General features: G+C 37.9%; 1 protein-coding gene across 1 annotated transcript in view; it reads left to right on the top strand.

The window, feature by feature from the left end:
* LOC308139985 (CUB and sushi domain-containing protein 1-like) overlaps positions 1-20,178 on the top strand; it is a gene marked incomplete at both ends in the record, with an annotated part of 391,623 nt that overhangs the window by 340,166 nt on the left and 31,279 nt on the right. The window contains 11 exons of the mRNA XM_080509617.1: positions 3,728-3,841; positions 5,655-5,771; positions 5,980-6,051; positions 7,324-7,470; positions 11,106-11,294; positions 11,407-11,592; positions 12,543-12,740; positions 14,853-15,026; positions 16,344-16,517; positions 16,825-16,998; positions 19,610-19,798. Of these exons, the coding sequence (XP_080365743.1) occupies positions 3,728-3,841; positions 5,655-5,771; positions 5,980-6,051; positions 7,324-7,470; positions 11,106-11,294; positions 11,407-11,592; positions 12,543-12,740; positions 14,853-15,026; positions 16,344-16,517; positions 16,825-16,998; positions 19,610-19,798 (1,734 nt within the window). The remainder of the gene's footprint in view (positions 1-3,727; positions 3,842-5,654; positions 5,772-5,979; positions 6,052-7,323; positions 7,471-11,105; positions 11,295-11,406; positions 11,593-12,542; positions 12,741-14,852; positions 15,027-16,343; positions 16,518-16,824; positions 16,999-19,609; positions 19,799-20,178) is intronic.

The following is a 20,178-nucleotide window of genomic DNA, read 5'->3' on the forward strand; positions in this document are numbered from 1 at the left end:
CATTAACAGCAATTAGAAACCACAATGCATAGATGCGACTATAATAAGAGATACAACTAGGATACAATGTATGTTTTGCATTAATATACAACAACAAGAGAGTACAGTATGTGTTTACTAAATTATAAAAACTGATTTCTTGCCATTTTGAATTCTTCATTATTTTTTAACACTCATTTATTTATTTATTGTCATCGCAAAGCTTGATTCTAGCAATAGCAGTGATCACAGCAATAACTTGGTTTTCAACTTGGTTTTAGCTTAAAAACCTGATTAACTGATTCCAGTAAATGAGAAATTTTAAATATTTGAACATTTCTAAAACTTTAAGTTATTTCCAGTGCTTATTAAACAAACATCTTATAAATTAGCACATAAAAAAGTTGATGCCCCTATAAGTGTTATCCACTATTGATTCATTATTGAAAAAACAATGGATAAAAAGTAAATGAGAACTGGAATGTAATACTTTCCCAGAGTTAGCCAAATTAAACAATGTGAATTTGTTTAAAGTGACAGATTCTCAATGTGTGGACTTTTTGGAATTCTTGTTGTCTGTTGGTTTTGTGAAGTGGCCTTGAATCAATCAGTTTTGATTGATGAACTGTGTTCAATCCATCTTTAAATACAGTTGTTTGAACTGTCAGGCATCCCATAAATGCAATGTTAAGGAGCCTATTAGCTTTATTGATCAGAAGGGTTAATCTCAGCTTAACTATTTAAAGTGACGTTATTGAAATATGCTCAGAAATTCAGATCAGAGTTTTTTTCCCCCAGCATTTACCATGGGACAACAGCATGAACTCAAACAGCCCAGGACTGTACGCATTTGATAAACTTGACAGCCGCCGTCACTCCAGCATGATTTAGCATTATTCCTGAGAGCTGTGTGTGGCGTCACCAGGTACTTGGCTCGTTCAATTCTCCAGTGCCGCCATAAATATTCAATAGGGTTGAGGTCAGGTGATGGTGGGGGAAAGTCCATTAAAGTCAGCACTCCTTGGTCCTCTTTGGTCTTGAAATAGTTCTTGCAAAGCTTTGAGGTGTGTTGGGGTCATTATCCTCTTGGACTGTGAATCCTTCTCTCTAAGCATGCAAGCCAGAGGGTGTAGCCTGCCTGCAAAGGAGGAAGGTTTTCTTGATGAGGATATAGTGGATTTGATTCAAGTAGGCAATTTCAGAGTATTATATGGAGCCAAGAATTAAATATTTTTCATGCCCTGTGAATTTGGTGAACACACTATGAATATGTTCTCTCTCCTGTTCATTGTTCCATACACATTTTGAATGCTGCAAGTCATCCCACTTGTCATCTTTAAGTGAATCGTTTTAATATTGTGATGTTTTAGTGCACACATTGTTGGTCTCGTGGATTATAAACTCGTCACATCATTTGTTTCCATTACGAAATCGCCTTCTTTTCACATTTATGCTCGAGTATTTTTCCACAAGACTCTGGGTGTGCGATCTCTGTTTATTCGTGAGTAAGCCTTGACATATCGCGTGTTCACGCTGGTTTACTGATTAGATGCTGGATAAATGGAAATCTGGCATTTTGTTGAAGACTTAACACGGTCAATGGCCTCATTTACTAAACTTGTGTATTGATTTTAAAATTGAGCAAAATCTTACATTCCCCTTCTTACATGCCAAGGCCTTTTTATTGTTATTTTTTAATTCCTTCTAACTTTAACTGAACTTACTCAATTATGACATTTGAGATTTTATGAGATTTTGAGATTTTACTTTCATCTCAGTTTATTTTTCCTTTTTCTTTCTTGCCCTGCTGAATGTTCTGAAGCTATTAATTTTAGTACAAATGATTGGCTGCCAAGCCCCCCCCGTCCATATTTATCTGATTTGCACAAAACATCTTACTCTGAGTGACCTTTTAGATCAACTGGAGCTACAATTTGGGGAGGAAAAAAGATAGAAAGGAGACTTTTTATAGTCTCAGAAAGCTCTATTTTCCCTTCCAGTGGTTTTCAGAGCTGAGTTAGTAAAGCCACAGTTTATAATCATTTCTCTTATATTTCAAAGTGTCAAGTTCTCACAAAATCAGGAAAGTTTGCAGATTCTTGAATGATTTTATTGGAGGTTTTCTGTTGTTTAATTTGTGATCTTTACATTGACAAGCAGTACTTGCATTACAAATTCATGCAAGGTTTCATCGGCCTCTGCATTGGAATTCATGTAAAGGCACTAACTAAAAAATATTCTTAGCGGGAGGTAGACAAACAGACCGGGAGTCCTTTAACTTATCGTTCAGCTGAAGTATACCATATAAATGCTGCATCAATTTACCCCTATTTGCTCTAATAGATTGGGAAACTAGGTACGAACACATCAAGAATGAAGCCTGTATCAATCAGTGCATTGTAATGCATGCACAGCTTATCTGCGGTACAGTTGTAGCCACAACAGCCATTTACTTGGACCTTTTCATTTTGTCTTTGTGTCATATACATGAATCATGTCAGCTCCTTCACTTGTTAGATTATTATATGCACACTTTACGTGTTTCAGCATTGGGCCATTTCCAGTTGACCTACAACCCCATAGACCATAACAATAGTCAGAATCAAGTGAGAATCAAGCTTACAGATGTTTTTGAATCCATTCTGAAATTGACCTCATCAGGCTTATCCTTGTTTACAGTAAGCAGTCACCTGGGTTCTTTTGTTTTAGGTCATGTTTACCTGTTGTCTGGCTTAAGTGTGAGGATTTGGCATCGATTTCCAGTGTCATGCACAAAACACCTCTTCCTTGAACATCCACATATTGTTGTCCATTTTCAGTTGTAATATCTCAATAATTAACAATTAGGTTTCATGTGAAGACAGTGACTGACAGAGGGGTATTATAATAACTATACAAACTTTAAACCTCTCTCAAGCTGTGACAGTGAAATTTAGATTCATATTACCTTGCAGAAGACAGTACATCACTGGCACCACTAGCTTTGCTATTGATCTAAAAGCAAATTACACAAGCTTTGAACACCTCACCAAAAGGTTGAATGTTTTTGTTTGTTGTGTTCAATAATTTTCAACTTCTTGCCCCATGCTGTGAGCTTCTGTATGTTTTTTTTTCTCGACACAGTCTGAAGCAATGTAATACATCTCTATGACAGCTGGTACATCTCCTCCACTTTTAAGATGGCAGGCCTGTCAAATTGTATCTCTCAAAAATTGAGTAAGAGAGGCATCGCCTTGTAACACTATTTACAAACTAAACATCTAAAAAGGACATTTTTGTCAAGTCACGATTTTTTTCAAGTTTAGCTTTATACTCTGCAATGGGAAAGTCACTTTTTGCTGGATCTGATGCCGTCTCTTCTCCTCACTTGCTGTGAAGCTCTGAAGCTTCCTCGGCTGAAGTCAAATTAACAGATGGAGACAAAATCCAGTCTTCAATTTAAGCAAAATGTACACAGTCCACGAAAAAAAAAATGTGTGGCTATTCTTCCAACATCATGTTTATTTTAATGAGCTTAACAGTATCAAAATCCATTGGGATCCACACATATTCAGGGCCACCTGGCAACTATGACAAAGAATTGATGAGAAAATCAGAAAAAAAACGTTGGGATTGAGTTTCTTTCTTTCTTTCTTTCTTTCTTTCTTTCTTTCTTTCTTTCTTTCTTTCTTTCTTTCTTTCTTTCTTTCTTTCTTTCTTTCTTTCTTTCTTTCTTTCTTTCTTTCTTTCTTTCTTTCTTTCTTCTCAGGTGATATTGTAAAGTATCGCTGTTTACCTGGATACACGTTGGTCGGAAAAGCAGAGCTGATGTGCAAACTGAATTCCCATCTGCTATTTGAAACTCCGCCCCCTTCATGTCAAGGTAAGATAACAAACACAGTATATAGAGAGTGTGTGTATCAATAACTCTCTCCCATAGAAAATCTTAAATATATCTATGTCCATATCACATATCAAAAGATGCACAGTATGGTGTGAGATTGTGTCTTGAGTAGATATATCTTTAGAAATATAGTATATTTGGGAAATAACTTATTTGGAACAAGCATCGATGTGTCATTGTTCAAATGAAGTTTATATTGCTCCCCACAGGTATTCACTAAAAATGGTCAAAACCCCTCATCATCATAGTACTTCTAGCTTTTAGTATCTACATCTGTAAAATTATTTGACAACCAAGACAGATTTATAAGAGACTAAATAAGTGCAGCTGAAGTTTGGGAATTCTTTGACGTAGGGCATTGTAAAAGGACCATTAACAATGGTTATATTCACTCATCCCCATCCTATAAACATCCACATTTCTCAGGCCCAAATCTTGTTGATCAATTTAATTTGTCAGCCACAGGATGTCATCAAGCATCGTGGAAATCACATACGTATATATAAAACCATGGGAGGTTCCTTTAAAAATGTATCTTGACATCAATAGAAAATTAGTCACTGGTAACACTCCTATCTTTCCCACTTTCATCAAACTGTTATCAAACTTTTCTAACCTCTACTTTGAGAATGATATAAGAAGGAACACAATGCGACAACAGAACTTTGTGCTATTGCTGAGATTATTTCTCTTCTTCCCCCACTCTAACGCAGAAATCCCAGCTGTAAATCGTAATCTAAATTAGGCAGAAGGCACACCAAAAACATCAGAACTGCTTTTAGGATTTTCAGCTGTAACAAAGTGGTTTGAAATGTAAAACTATTCAAGTGAACTTAAAAAGTGAGAGCATCCATGAAATGGCTTGACTCTTAGTTAGATGTTCAGCTCATGTTTAATATGTTTATTCACTTGTAGAGTGGAGCAGTCCATTCTGCCATCAATGTGGCATGTTTGATTTTAGGACTGAGGAGACATCAGACAAGTGAAACACTATATTTTCCTCTCTGGGAAGTGGACTCTGGTATTTGTATGAGACAAATTAATATTGATTTGAATTGCTCTTTTGAGAAAATTACTCTTCTTCCCTTCCAGAGCCGAGTGTCGAAGAGACAGTCGGCCTTCACCATAATTTGAAATGAACACAATCTTCTATCTATTATAAAGCCGAAGAAAAATGAACCTCATAAGAAGAAATGAAATGAAAGCTCAAATTACTCGCAGTCCAACATGGTTTCTCTTACAATCCTGTAACACGCGAGTCGCAACCAACACGAAAGTTGTGCAGCAAAGAAAAAAAAACAAATAACAACTGGTGCAAAGCTGAATACGCTAACAGCATAGGATTCATACAGTTGACATATTAAAATATGGAGGGCGTGTAGTAAATCACTGACATATCAGCAGAAGGCTCCTCAAACTCAGACTCGTTCCATAGTTCCATAGTCCCCTGGCGGAGGGGTAGCAGAAAAGCGACCGCCTTTGGAGCAGTTGTTTCCGTAAAGTCACAAATTCTTGCAGTGGAAACCCGAACCATAATGGACTATACCTGTCCATTCCCACACTTTTTGTGTCAAACCTTAGAAGGAGAGGGCCTGGCTTCCAGGGTGATACTTGAACTCAAAAGTAATGTAATAAGCATGTACTTTTTTTGATGTGTTCGTGCATAGACTTGCTAAGTGTGGGAACAGGTAGGTAAGCAAGTTGCAGTAAAGGAGGCCTAAACCGTCAAAAAAAATACATTTCTTTTTTCTTTTTTCTCATATTGCATGGCTTTTGTCTCCTGCCCACGCAGCCCAATGTCCCGCCAATGAGGAGCGGTTTTCATCTTCAGGTGTGATTCTAAGCCCTGGCTTTCCGAGCAACTACCCAAACAGCCAAACCTGCTCCTGGCTGCTACGGATGGTTCAAGGTACAGTGTGTACATAAGAGGGTCACTGCAATCTGTAAAAAAGCCATTTGTCTGCAATGCATGTCGTGCAGTAATTAAATTTTTCACAGCATGACAGAGTTTGAAATGCTTTTTCAGCATAGATACATGCAGTATACAAAGTTTAAACATGAATTGTGTGTGCATGCATGTAGCATTCATTGCAGTTTTTTTTTGCTTTGTTTTCCAGGTTCCGTCATTAATATCTATGTGGAGATGTTCCACAGCGAGAAGCAATTTGATGAACTGGAGATTTTTGATGGTATGCCCTGCTTTTTGTAGTTTGATTCACCTACTGGAGCTTTTGTACAGCCACACATATTTTCTCATAGCTTTGATTTAAGTTTGTTTATTAAGAAGAAAAAAACTCAATACAATACACAACACTGAATTCTCATTCATGGAGTTGGGAATCTTGGACTTCCAAATTAGCTTGTAACGACAAAATAACGATGCAAGGGCACACTTTAACTGCCTAATTCACAGTTTTCTTCCTTCTGTCATGTTTTCCTATTATGAATCACAACACCTTGAAGATGATCCATTTCAGAATCTAGTGGCTCAATCAACAAAGCCATTGTCTACACACAAATATGAAAAAAACACATGTTGGTTTAGGGTATGAGGGCCCTTTCCTGGTTGCTGTAAGTTAGTTTAAAAACAACAAACATCAAAACAAGCAGCCAAACCCTGAATTTGATCTTACTATCCTTTGAAATATGTGATTTCTATTGGAATTCACAGGCAGGGTATGATATATGCTGTTAATATGTGTATCCCACTCAGTTCTGTCTATTTGTATTTATTTTGCCTGGTTCCAAACACACTTTCGCTGTCTTTGATGTTGCTAGCAGCAGCAGCAGCAGCAGCAGCAGCAGCAGCAGCATTATTGTGGAGTAGGCGGATGTTGCTTGGCTTCTCTCTGATTTCCTGCAACATTGTTGGAAGCAACAAAATGTCAATAAGTGTTTGTAAATGTTTATCTTGACAATTTGGTGAACATTTTTAAATAAGGGACATTTAAATAAAAAAAACTATTTAGAAAGTTAATATTACTTGTGTGTCTTTCTCAATGAGGAGACATTTACTTCGAGCCTGATACTCTCTTTTCTTCAGACAGCAGACAAGAGCACAGGTGCAGAGCTTCGCTCTATAAACCCGAGATGGAGCTCAACAATATGCTCATTTCAAAATACATGTAGACCGAGTAATTTGGGGCTAGTTAGCATTTTATTGATACTGTCACACCTCATGTGCGTCATCTTTTAGGAACAATAAAACACATTGTGAATGTGACATATTGCTCGTTTCCACCTTGTAGTACACCGATAGTCATTTGGGAAAGTGGATTACACATATGTTCGAATTAATCTGTGTCTCATTTGATCCTATTCTGCCCATTCTCCTTCAATAGACACACAGACCACTCAAATTACCAAATTACATGTTGTATGGAAATGGAAATGGATAAGTAGAACAAAATGTGTCTTTTTTTATAACCGGGGCTGCTGATTCATGTTTTTTTTTTTTCTAGGATCCTCAGGACAAAGCCCTTTACTTGTTGCTTTAAGTGGTAACCACTCCTCCCAGCTGAACTTCACATCGAAAACAAACCAGCTCTATCTACGATGGTCCACGGACCATGCAACCAACAAGAGAGGATTTAAAATACGATATTCAGGTACATCCAATACCACTATTGCTTTTTTGTTTTTGTTTTTCAAAGTTATAGTCTCACTAGAATGAATTATCAATTGCGTCACAGAATTATCTTCAGTGCATAAAATTTGTGATGCAGCATGTGTGTGTTGTGGTTAGCAGACTTTATGATTTTATTCATGTGCTATACTTGCATGGAATCTAGCATCAAACTTTTCTATTCAAACTTTCCAACCACATGATATGGGTTGATATCTTAAGATGTTTTCCAAGTCTATTTTGGCACACATTTCATTAAATCACACCGGACCTGCTGTGTTGAAGAATCTTTTGCTATTGTTGGCTTATTCAATTATATTTTTTTTCTCACATACATAACCATTTCCAATTTCTTAGCACTGCATCAAGGCTGTGGTGTAGTGAAAGTAAAAAAGTAAAAATCTGTTAATTATCATTTAGAAAATGTTGCTTGAGAGCAGCATGAGAATTAGTAATAAAGTAAAGACTAACCTGTTAATTTATACCAAATAGAGTGTCCTGGATTGTATTTATAGTTTTAACTTAACTGTTTTACTTCTCTTTACCTTTTAATTGACATTGACATTGATCTTGAAAGGTGGTAATCATATATATATATAGGTTTCGGTCTGCGGTGAAGCACAAAGGCTGGTAATTATAAGTATCTTTTCTATATGATGTTTTCTATATGGATTTGACAGCAGCCATACAGACAAAAAAAATATCTATATATTCACGTTATAAGTTACCCCGTGTGCTTCATCAGGAAAAACTATACCTGTCATAGCAAGAAAAAGCATTTCAAACCTTGTAACAGCTTAGTATTCTTTAATAATTAGTCAGAAAATGTGATCTGATCTATCTCCATTACCACACAAAAAATTGTAATATCTAAATTCTATATTCAGCACATCTATTAAATGTGCACATAAAAAAGCAAGGGAATTACGCAAAATTATTTTACACTGCTTTTCTGAGCTACATAATGCTTGACGAAATCTGCACCACTCTTTCTTCCAAAACCCTTTTATTTAGGCTTGAATGGATAGTCAGAGGTCATTTCACAGCATTCCTATTAGATTTACGACTGGACTCTTCCAAAAATGTTGAAGCAATTCTTCATCAGCATGATGTCAGCCACCCTGACATTATGCTGTAAGGTTCTCTGCAAAACTTAGGAATTAATTTTCTCTTTGATAATGGTAACCTGCCCCTGCCTCAAGACAACAAATCCACCTCAAATCATAACAACAACTGTGTGCTCTTCCTAAAAAGTTAAATCTTAATTAAATTTTATGAGGACTGTGGCATGTGGAGGTGCATTTTGGCCTGTTCAATGATTTGTGTTTGGCATGTTCATGAAATGTGAACCAATTCCTGTGATTTCTTCAAATCTTTAGCTTTTACTGTAGGTAACAGCCACTCTGATCATCCTGCATTGTGTTTTAAGTGTCACCTTGGCTCCCACTTCAGGGAGAGTAGCCACAGTACTAAATAATCTCAATTTGTGTTTGTTCTCTGTGAGTCTTCAGCGATTTTGATCATGTGAGACATGGTTCACATCCACAGATTATTCTTATTCATTTCGCCCACCAACATTGTGCATGTTTCAATGGATATGTTCAAAAAAAGTCCATGAAACATTGTTTGTCTGTTGTTTGATTTTGTTTTTCTTTGTCTATTCTTGTGACTAAGACCTATATCACAGTTTATGATCAAATAATGCTGAAAACTTGAATATTCCATCTGTATGTTTGGGTTTTATATGTATTTTATAAATGTGCCTGGGTGTGATAAATTTAAGAGACGATCAGCAATTGTGGTTAACCTTATAAACATAATTCTTCTTAGCATTTCTGCACAAAGAACAAAGCTATTATTTGCACTAACTTTTAAGGTGTTGAAATGTAGTTCAGATATACAGTGTGTCAGAGAGGCACTGTTGGCTAAAAACAAACTGCAAGTAACATAGTATGAATTTTAGGGTAAAACAAACAGTCATCAGTTTAGTGAAAAAGACTTGACTGGAAAATCAATAAATGCACCACTAAATACTACTGATGAAAAGATGTGCTGAGATAAAGCAGCACATCAAGAGAGGGGACCTGGCCACTGTAGCTTGGAACGAACAGATGTGGCATGAACATAAAGCTGGTTCAAGTTGCTGATTTACTCATCTGTGCTTGGTTAAAAGAATGGTGTGCAAAGTGGTTTTTGATTGGAAAATGTAGCCATTAGTGGGACTCGGTGTAGAAAGTGGGGATGACAGCTGGACATGTGACACGGCTGAAGCCTCCCAATAAACCTGCCCATCAAACCAGTGGGCGCAACCAGTGTTTGCGCTGTGAAAACAAAGGAGGTCGCAATTGTTGGTGAAGCCACAAAGGTTTTACACTTTGCTTAAGTGAGTGGGGTTTCATGGCAGCCTAAAGGTGTGCTAATTTAAGAGTTTCAGCAGCTTGGAATATTTACAATGGCACAGACTGATAGCCATCACAGAGCCTGATTATTGTGCCTGGCCTCCTCAGGAACACCCACATAAACCCCTTTCACTTCAGAGATTACTAGCAGCTGATTCAGTTTGACCATTGTTTGGCAAGAGGTTTAAAACCCCTGGACATATTTAAAAAAAAAACACTTAACACTGTGTGCTCTTAATGACTATAATAACTTGAATTTTAACCATGAATATAGGAATGATTATGCTCCTAAATGTTGAGGAAAACACAATTATTTTACTGTCGAGTCTGTCCTGATGCGTTTTCCTTTTGTAATTAATAAAGTCCTGCAATAGTGTAACTATGTTTTAAGAACATAGTTAAGCATATTGGCATATTCAGTATATTTACAAATCAGGTGGTTGTAATCCTTGCAGGAATTGAAATCATTGTATTTCTTGCATATTAGAAGTTAGTCTTAATGAATACGCCAGTGTAACTGACTAATAACCAAATAAATGTTCATCAAAAACAGTTAAATGTGGCCTTCATTCTGTGATTCTCTGTATTCTCGGATTTAACAGATTGGCTTTGGGGCAGGAAAAGTGAGCAATAGAAAAAAGCCAATTCACATACTCAATAGAGACAGACGGACAATATTTATCTGAATGAGAAGTTTATAGTAAAAATGATGACAATTACAGTGAGTCTGTGGTCCCGAGTAGGAATGACATTCACCAAGGTGAAGCCAAAAGGGAAAGAAGCCAACATTAGTTGAGGCAACGACCACATCGGACAGGAAAAGGAGTGCCAAGTGGCCCAGGGTAGTGATGTGTTTAGCTGGCTGTTCATACTTTACTAGTTCTGTCTTTTATAGTCTCTGCAACGAAGACGTGGAAATACTTCATAAAACAGTTCCTTATTTTACTCTAACTTAACAATATTCAATATTCTAAATCTGAGGCCGTGCAGTGACAGAAGGGTCAGAGATGATGTCTGCTAAGCCTTTAATTAATGATTTTCCTCCTCCCAAAAAGAAACTTCGAGACAAAGAACTTTGTTTCACTAAAAAACATGGCTCTGACCTGCCTGATAACTATTTTTAGATATAGATCAGTAATTGGTTGTAATGTGTTTCTTGTGAACTGTAACAAAAAGAAGCCCTTCTCTTCTTCCTCTGTCTGTGTTTCTCTGTGTTCAGCTGCTTACTGTAGCATTAATGATCCTCCACTGAACGGCGGCGTGGTCAACCGGACTAAACTCCGTCCAGGTAGCAGACTTCAGTTCTTTTGTAATCGTGGCTACCGGCTGGTTGGCTTCAGCAATGCCACTTGCAGACTGGACTCCAACGGGCTTTACCAGTGGGATACACCACCACCATTCTGTCAAGGTACAAGTTCAAATAATAAACGGCTGATAAAAAGACGTTGACAAAGATCAGAGAGTTGTAGTTTTGAGAGGATTTCCTCGACAGAGCTCCTCTCTTCTCTGTGTTTTGGCAGCTGTCTCCTGTGGAATACCTCAGTCACCGGGCAACGGCAGTTTCCATGCTTACCAGTATACAGTCGGCAGCCAAGTCACCTACCAGTGTAACCATGGCTACCACCTTGACCCAGGTGTTCCGATGACAGCTGTGTGTTTGGAGGACGGCAGCTGGAATAACGCCGCCTCCATCCCCAGATGTCTACGTAAGTGGCTTCATAAAATCCCTCAAGGCTCGGCAAGAGTGCACATTGTGAGAAGTACAACCTTACTTCTGTTTAGTCGTGATGAATTTGTATTCGTTTTGTAAGCTTTTAGATTAGCGTGTCACCTGAGAGATGTTTAATGAAGATGTTAGTTAAAAGGCAAATATATTAAAGATCCTTCTATTTACATGACGATAAAGATGAGTAAAACTTTCTGTGTATTTCTGAATCAAAAAATACTTTTTTAACAAAACGTTAGTTATGAAAGTTGATTATTCGAGAGATAACCGCACACTTTTCAGAATTATATGGCTAAATGAAACCAAAATGTAATCTCTATTTGTTGGATTTTTAACTCCATATCTAAGTTACAACAAAAATACAGATTTTATGCAATTTATAACTTCTAGATTACATGTGATAAAGCAGTGGTTCTTTTTTTTAGCATGCCATCTAGATTGCTTTTAAGAAATACTTTGAGCATCTCGGTCTATCGTTAAACCACTCTTACTGGCATACACAAGGAGGAGCCGTTAAAATAAAGGCAATATTCACTTTTCCAGGTTTGCTCTCGGTATTTGGCTGTGGACTAGTATGATGTTATTAAGCTGTGTGATCTCTGGCAGCCTCCCAAAGAGATCCCAGAAACGTGTTTTTGGAACAACAACAAATACACTAGATGTACATTGAATACTTTTATGAATATCTTTTAGCCAGATGTTGTCATCCATGCTGACAGTGGCTGTTTTCAAATGACCTGATTTCACAAACTATCAACTAAAAAATATGTATCTTTATGTGTATATAGTTTTCTTTTATTCTTATTTTTGTCATGCATCAATTCAGTTACAAGAATTATTTGCTTTGCTGTTTGTTCTCTCATTTTTTTTAATTCATTCTGCCCCAGTGTTACCCCCTTGAAATTTTCTAAAAACATTTTGTTGATGTAGCGATCCACTGCCCCAGTGTCGAAGGCATCCTGTTGGATCACATGACCTACCGGTCGCTCTCTGGTCCACTGGGAGAATTTGGTTCAATGATGATGCTTGAATGCTCAACGGGGTATTATTTAGGCGTGGGGCATCGAACTCTTCGCTGCCTTGCCAATGGGACCTGGGAGGGATCGGATAATCCAGCTGCTTGTAAGAGTAAGTATTGTGATCACATCAACACAATTTTGAATTACTTGTGCAAAAGTAGTAACAGCTGCTAACCAATATATGTATTTGGCTCCACAGCATCTGACCCCCCTCCACCTCTGAACAAGATAATAAAACCCCACTGTAATAGTATCATTGTGTGTTCACATCCTGAAGTGTCATTGCATTTTAGCATGCAAAAGATTTGCTTTACATTCCTACTAATGTGTGCATATGTTGCATTCGTTGTAACCTCTGTCTGATTTTACCTTAGAAACCAAATAACTCGAGTCATTGAGTTTGAAATGTTCACACCAACAGACACTCCTACATGAGCAGGTGATGCTCAAAAGACTATCTTATCAATAAAGACAGGTAGCCTATGCACGGTTTTGTTTTTCAGGACTGCGATCTCATTTTGTCTCATATGTTAATAGGTTATTTATGTATATTGATGTCCACTGCTGAGGTTGACATCTTGACAACAGATGTAACATTCCGTCTCAGCTTTTGAAATCTGAGTTGCACAGAGTAACATGTAATAGGCCAGATGAAATAGTATCGGATTCCTAAAACCATACTGTTTGTTGAGGCGTTTACAGGACATTTAACTTGCTGTCAGGAACTGTGACACATAGTGATAAAAAACTGGATGCTCATCCTGACACAAGCTTGATAAGTGTGAGAAAGTTACACTACTCGGCGCAATTAACAAAGACTTAAAAGAGACAAAAGAAAGAAAGGTTTAAAGAGAAACACTGGTGTGTATGAAACTGCTTACCACAGGTGTTGCAGTTTGGTAGGAAGGCAACAACAGTAGAGTGAGAGCGCTTCTAAGTTTATCCATTCCCATTACAATTCTATTAAAAAAAATTTAAATTTAGTTACCTGGTGTATATGTGTTTCCAAATCCCTTGGGATATTAACCGTTGCACATTGTCTTGGGGCTGTGATCTCTGTTTTAAACACAAAAAGCCTGTGTTTCTTTAATGTGGGGTATATGTTGGTAGAAGTCAAATACTAATTGAATCGCTTAAGACTAATTTTCCCAAGAAAATGTGCCTTTGCTGCTTTTTTCATGAAGTGAAGTCAAGAGAAAACATAGTGATTTTAGAAACTCCCCAATAGGCACCACATTGTCTTCACATTGATAAAACAATGAGACTCTCCAAAAAATATTATTTTGACATTATACAAATGGTTATTTTATTGACTATACAGTCAATTTGCTGATTTTATTTTTCTGGTTTTTCTGTTGTGACTGTGTTCTGTTCTAATGTTTTTTAATTACAAATTTTCATGAGGGAGCCAAAGACACATTTCACACATGAAAATATTTGAGTTTAGCTGTCAAACACATGCAGCAGCTCAGAAACATTTGGCAGTTTAACATCAGCGTTAAGTCTTGAAGTCTTCTAATTTTAGAAGATTGTCAGTCCGAAAAATCAATGGACAAGTGATTTTCATCTGCAGTTTTGGTAAAATCACTTCAGGGGGCCTTGATCTTGTTCCATTTAAAATTTTAGTGCAGGATACACTCCCATCAATTTACACAACAACACACCAGAACGAGTTCTGCCATGTTGCAAAAGGAGATCCATTAAAAATGAGCATACTGTGTATTTTTATGTTAGATAAAGTATGTGAAAATGAATTTTACAGTTAATTGTATTCTTATGTAGGAGATCATTCACAGTCTTATGTTTAGAAAATATTTTAATTCACTTATCATGTTTACATAAGCACATAATGATGTATACATTAACAAAATATTGGCGTTTCATTTAATTTATAAATATGTCCACAATTATTTGATACAGATGAATGCATAAATCAGCAGAGTTCAGTCTTCACAGCTACATATTAAAAACTGGCCATAGTTTTCATATAATCAGATCCTAAAGGATAAAAAGATCGTACATCATGTGACATAGTAAATCTAATTTAGTTAGATGGTTTATGAAAGAAATCACCCTTAAAATGTTTTGTTCAAAATTGAGAAGACCTGGAAATCTATTTGACTTGAAAAATATTGTTTGTAACGTAACAGTTGCCTCCTTGTGAGTTGTTTTATCTGATCTGAACGTCTTTCTGTGATGTTATTTTCATTTTCTTATGTAGTCATCTCCTGTGGCGAGCTTCCCTCTCCTCCCTTTGGTACCAAACTGGGGACATTGACAACATTTGGAGCAACTGCAATCTTCATGTGTAACCATGGTTACACCCTGGTGGGGTCACATGTCAGGGAGTGCGGCGCTAACGGGCTGTGGAGCGGTGCAGAAACCAGGTGTCTCGGTAAGAGCCATCCAGCCTGCTCAGATGTGATGTGGTTTGACCTTTGTCAAAATGTATAGAACATAATTCAAATCCATAATATTGTAAGTGTAGTACAAGATATAGTGTAATAGAAAATCTGCCCTAAACTATGGCATTGCTATATAATAGAGAAGTTCCAATGGAAGAGCTAAGTGAGGCATTGGACTTGCATCAAGGGCATTTCACAAATACCCAGTTTTCAGTGATAATATGTTCAAGTGTACTTTTTATACTTTTTATTACGTATATGTATTTGAAATTTCATGTACAGAAAAGATGCTGTTAACCATGCAGAGTTTGCAACTATTCTCAATTTTCAAAGATACATTGCAAGGTTAAACATACCATTGAAATATTGTGTGTCAAGGACAGTTTCTTATACTGCAGTTATTATCACATCATTTTTCCCAACCATCATTTTATTTTATGAAATTGAAGATTGAAAGAAAAAAACTGTAAAAAGTAAGAATATCTCTTGTTTTTGATTTTGAAAAGCCTACTTTTTTTTTTTGCAATAATTCAGTTTGTCAGTTTTTAACTTGTTGAACTATGAATTCACACGTGTTGTATTTTTTCATTTGCGTATTTAAGCAAGACAAATCATGATATCACAATGAAATGCAAATGGATTTTCAAAAATACTCAAACATCAATTCTATCCCAAATGCCAGATTTGGCAGTGCTGATAAAATGTTTAATTACATCTGGTTTACCTTTGAGGATTTATTTTGAATAATACAAAAACAAAAAAAATTCAAGGAGAATAAACAGAGAACAAAGCACAGAGGACAGGAGGGAAACGGAATGAGAAAATGAGAGGTGCCAAAAAGCAAGACCCACAGCAGCCCAAATGTGGATAATAGCATCTTTTACTGTTGAAATACTATTGATTCCAATCCAATGATTTTCCCACACTTTCCTCCGGATTTCAAGACAGGTCCCAGAAATGTATGTGGCCCACTTCGAAAACATTGTGAAAGGATGTGCCACTTGAAGGCTTTCTAAAGAATGCAAAAAAAAAAAAAAAAAAAATCAATTTAAATGTTCGGATTCAAACAGACATGGTGTGCCATTGCTGCATGCTCATGACTAAAGTCTTTGCCATTGTTTGAATGGTCCACTGATGACTTTACCTGGTATACATTTACTAGTTGAAGTACTGAAACAGCTTCTGTATTTTACTTGAAAGTGCAAGGACTTTTTAAGTCATACCTTTAGGAATGAGCAAATGCTTTTGGCACCTTTCCAAGACAATCCAACTGTTAGTAATAATTTCTGTCATTTTGCCTCTCCTAGCTGGCCACTGTGACTCCCCAGATCCCATAGTCAACGGTCACATTAGCGGAGATGGCTCTAGTTACCGTGACACTGTGGTGTACCAGTGCATGCTGGGATATCGCTTAATTGGGACGTCTGTCAGAATCTGCCAGCAAGATCATCGCTGGTCTGGAACAACACCTGTCTGCGTCCGTAAGTACTTTCTGAAAGCATTCCCAGTGTCGGTGCTGCTAATCAGGTTGATGTGTGACCACCTCTTAACTGTATTTAATAATGACAATGAATCCATAAAGCAACTGCATCACACACATGAGCTTCCAAGAGAGTCACTAAGGATTAATGAAGTTATCCTACAATATCTGCTACATTGACAAGTTCTTAAGAAAAAAAAAAATAGTGGAAAGTCGCAGAAAATGCGAAATGAAAAGAGCGTGAATGTACCTCAGAATATGTTTTCTTCACCTGAAATTTCTCATCATGTTTCTCTCCTCTCCCACAGCTATTACTTGTGGTCACCCGGGCAACCCAGCCAATGGGCGGACCAATGGGAGCGAGTTCAACCTCAACGATGTAGTCAACTTCACATGTAACAGGGGTTACATCCTCAGTGGAAATGCCCGCGCTCAGTGCCGACTCAATGGACAGTGGAGCAGCCCACTACCCATGTGCAAAGGTCACAATCCCATTCATTAACACAAGGTTACACTGACATACGAGCCTGTAAATGTTTGATTCTGTTGAATTACTTCTTTAAAGCACATTGACGCAAGACAGCTATTTGCGCTGTATGGCATCTCAGTAACACAGCGATTCAAAGTGCTTTACTATATATAGTGCACTTTCATCTGAACTTTAAGGAAAGTCAGCAACAAACATATTGCCTTCACCTTGTTTTTAATAGGTGTCAGAGTAGGGGTGCCCCCAGTTTTTTAGACGCATGTTCCAAACATTGGTGCATAAAAACTAAAAATGTATTGTTTGATGGTAAAGTACAGTACAGTTGTAAAACCTTATATCCTGTGCTACAATATGATAAGGACAACATGAAGCGCATGGTCATTTATATTATGACCATCAAAAGATAACATACTGATGCTGTTAAGAGATCACTGCAATTAAGTAATGAGGAAGTTGTTTGACAAAAAAGTATATATGTTGTACTTGTCTATTTGCCATTTCAGAATCCACTCAGTATTTTCTCCCAGTTACATTATGGGAAATGAATCAATTTTGGACAAATTGGCTGCCAACAGATCGTAAAACCAAGAGCTAAATAACTGTGGTATATCCACACACACACACACACACACACACACACACACACACACACACACACACACACACACACACACACACACACACACACACACACACACACACACACACACACACACACACACACACACACACACACACACACACACACTACTGAGTTGAATTACGATGCTTGTGTTTGTGTCTTTCTGAAGCCAACAAATTCATATGTGCACACCCACAGCTGGATAGATGTCCGGAGACATGTTCTCATCCTCTGCTAACCATGCGTGATTGTCAAACCCTCTGAAGACTACTGGTGGTGTAACAGTTCCACTAAAACACACACACACACATTTTGCTCAGTCATAAGAGCAGATCGATCCAATGCAGTTTCTCACATGGGTTACTCATTGAAGGGATTTGTCCTCGCTTGCTTGCCTGCATTTTCCACTTTTTTTTTTTTTTACGTTTTGCTTCATTCCTTGCTCCTGCTGCTCCCCCCCCCCCCCCCCCCCCTCTCTCTCTCTCTCTCTCTCTCACAGCAGCAGCTGTCAATTATGAGACTGAAACTTTCTTTGTTCCCACAGGGTGCCTGAAATCTCACACACAGACACACACACACACACAATGGGTGCTCCCCCATGAACTTGAATTTGAGTGAATGTCAGTCTCCCCTGTGACATGGAGAAAATCAAACTCCACTCCTATTGGACGAGCATCCAACCAGCAAAAAGATAGACAAAGAGGAGAATGGACCAGAGGAGAGCACAGGGAACAAAGAACTCCAGAAACAGAGTGAGCTCTGACAAAATGAGCAGTTTCGAGAAGACAGATCAGAGCAACAAGAGTCATATGAATATGAAACGGGGATTCAGGGTTAAGTTTTCAGCTGCGTCATGGCACACCCTGATCATGTTGAGAGTCAGTGAATTTGACTCTGTTGTGTTTTCAGCTCATGCACACAGAAATAAGTGTGAAATGTATGCATTATATTGAGCCTTTTCATGGCGTAATCACATTTGTTTGCTAAAAAGTCAGTAATGTATTTGCAAAAGCTCTTTATACCGCCCATTTAAAATAAATGAGCTCATCTCTATTATAAAGGAGACAAACAAATCACTGAGGAATTTCTGAATAAAAACTGTTTTCTAAGTGTTTAGGGATTTTAGGGACATTCACTTAAACAGGCCGTTTTGTCCGCCATTATTTTGCTGGTCTAACTATATATAACTTAATATGAAAATGTAACCAGTGTCCTGCCTGTTTTTAAGCTCTCTATCCATTCATTTATTAAAGGTATACAGGAGGATTTTCAGGAATTTTAGGAAAGAACCGCCCTCTCCACCGTTTGAAAAAAATGCGCATGCGCAACGCTGTACCTGCTCCCGAGACGGAACGCCTACTAAAACGCGTGCGAGAGACATGCACGAGCCCAGTTCTCCTCGTGCACGCTCTGTTTACAAGTCACAAGTCGGCATCGCTCACATAAGCTCACTTTACAAGAAGATTTGCACCAGAGGGGGTGAAACTGTGTAAAAATGTCCGAGAATAATGCGTCGGGTCGGCCACCGGCATGATGAGGCCCGTGTGAAGTGAGCTGCGCGCAGGGACGAGCACGTACGACGGGCTTACGTCATATTTCACCAGAATGATTGACAATTGGGAGGACCAGTTATTTTGATGATCCACCCGGAAGAAGAAAATCCTCTACTATACCTTTAACTATAACTTATTTATACAGATTTGGGTCAGAAAGAGCTGAGCCTATCCCAGGCAGGGTGCATGAGGGCAGGTCACCAAACTTTTGTAGCACAGAGGAACAATCACACATTTAATTTACAGCCACCCAAATGTGCAACAAGAACACACAAAGTCCACATTAAGACTCCCATACCCCCCTCTTCCTAGACAACAGTTTCATGACTGTTTCGTGTCTAAACCAGTTCCATCCACAATACTGAAGGTTCATGTTCATGTTCTTCTAAAGACAAATCTGTTCCAATAAACTTGTCTGTTCTCATGTGCAGTGGTCAACTGTTCGGATCCCGGCCATGTGGAGAATGGTGTTCGTCAGTCTGGCCTTCATTACCCAGAAGTCTTCAGCTATGGTGTAACTGTGGCAATCCACTGCAAACGAGGCTTCTACCTTCTGGGATCTGCGCTCCTCACATGCCAGCATGATGGAGTGTGGGACCGACCAACACCACGATGTCTCGGTAGGAAAGTAGCTACTTTAAGTATTTGATTTGAAAAGCAGTGCAATCCCAGTTCAGAAGACAAATGGAAAAAAATACATAGACAGAACACTATTCAGGGGTTTTTGATGAAAGCATTTCTCCTATTGTGAGGAGGTAACTTTTTAGATTTATTTTTCTTCAAAAAAGTTGTCACAGCCAGGTTGATTCCTATTTATTTTTCTTTGTTTGCCAGAAAAAGCCATTTAAAGAGTGAATGATTTGAAGAGCCACTGGGAGGAAGAGAGGATGACACTGAGAGAATAGGAGAGGGTTCAAGAGGGAAAATGGGAGGGAAGTAATCATGAAACGGGGAAGAAATATGAAAGAAAGAACTTAAAGGTTTGAGTTTGTGTGCTTGT

Source organism: Blennius ocellaris (assembly GCF_963422515.1).
Source record: "Blennius ocellaris genome assembly, chromosome: 1".
Lineage (NCBI taxonomy): Eukaryota > Metazoa > Chordata > Actinopteri > Blenniiformes > Blenniidae > Blennius > Blennius ocellaris.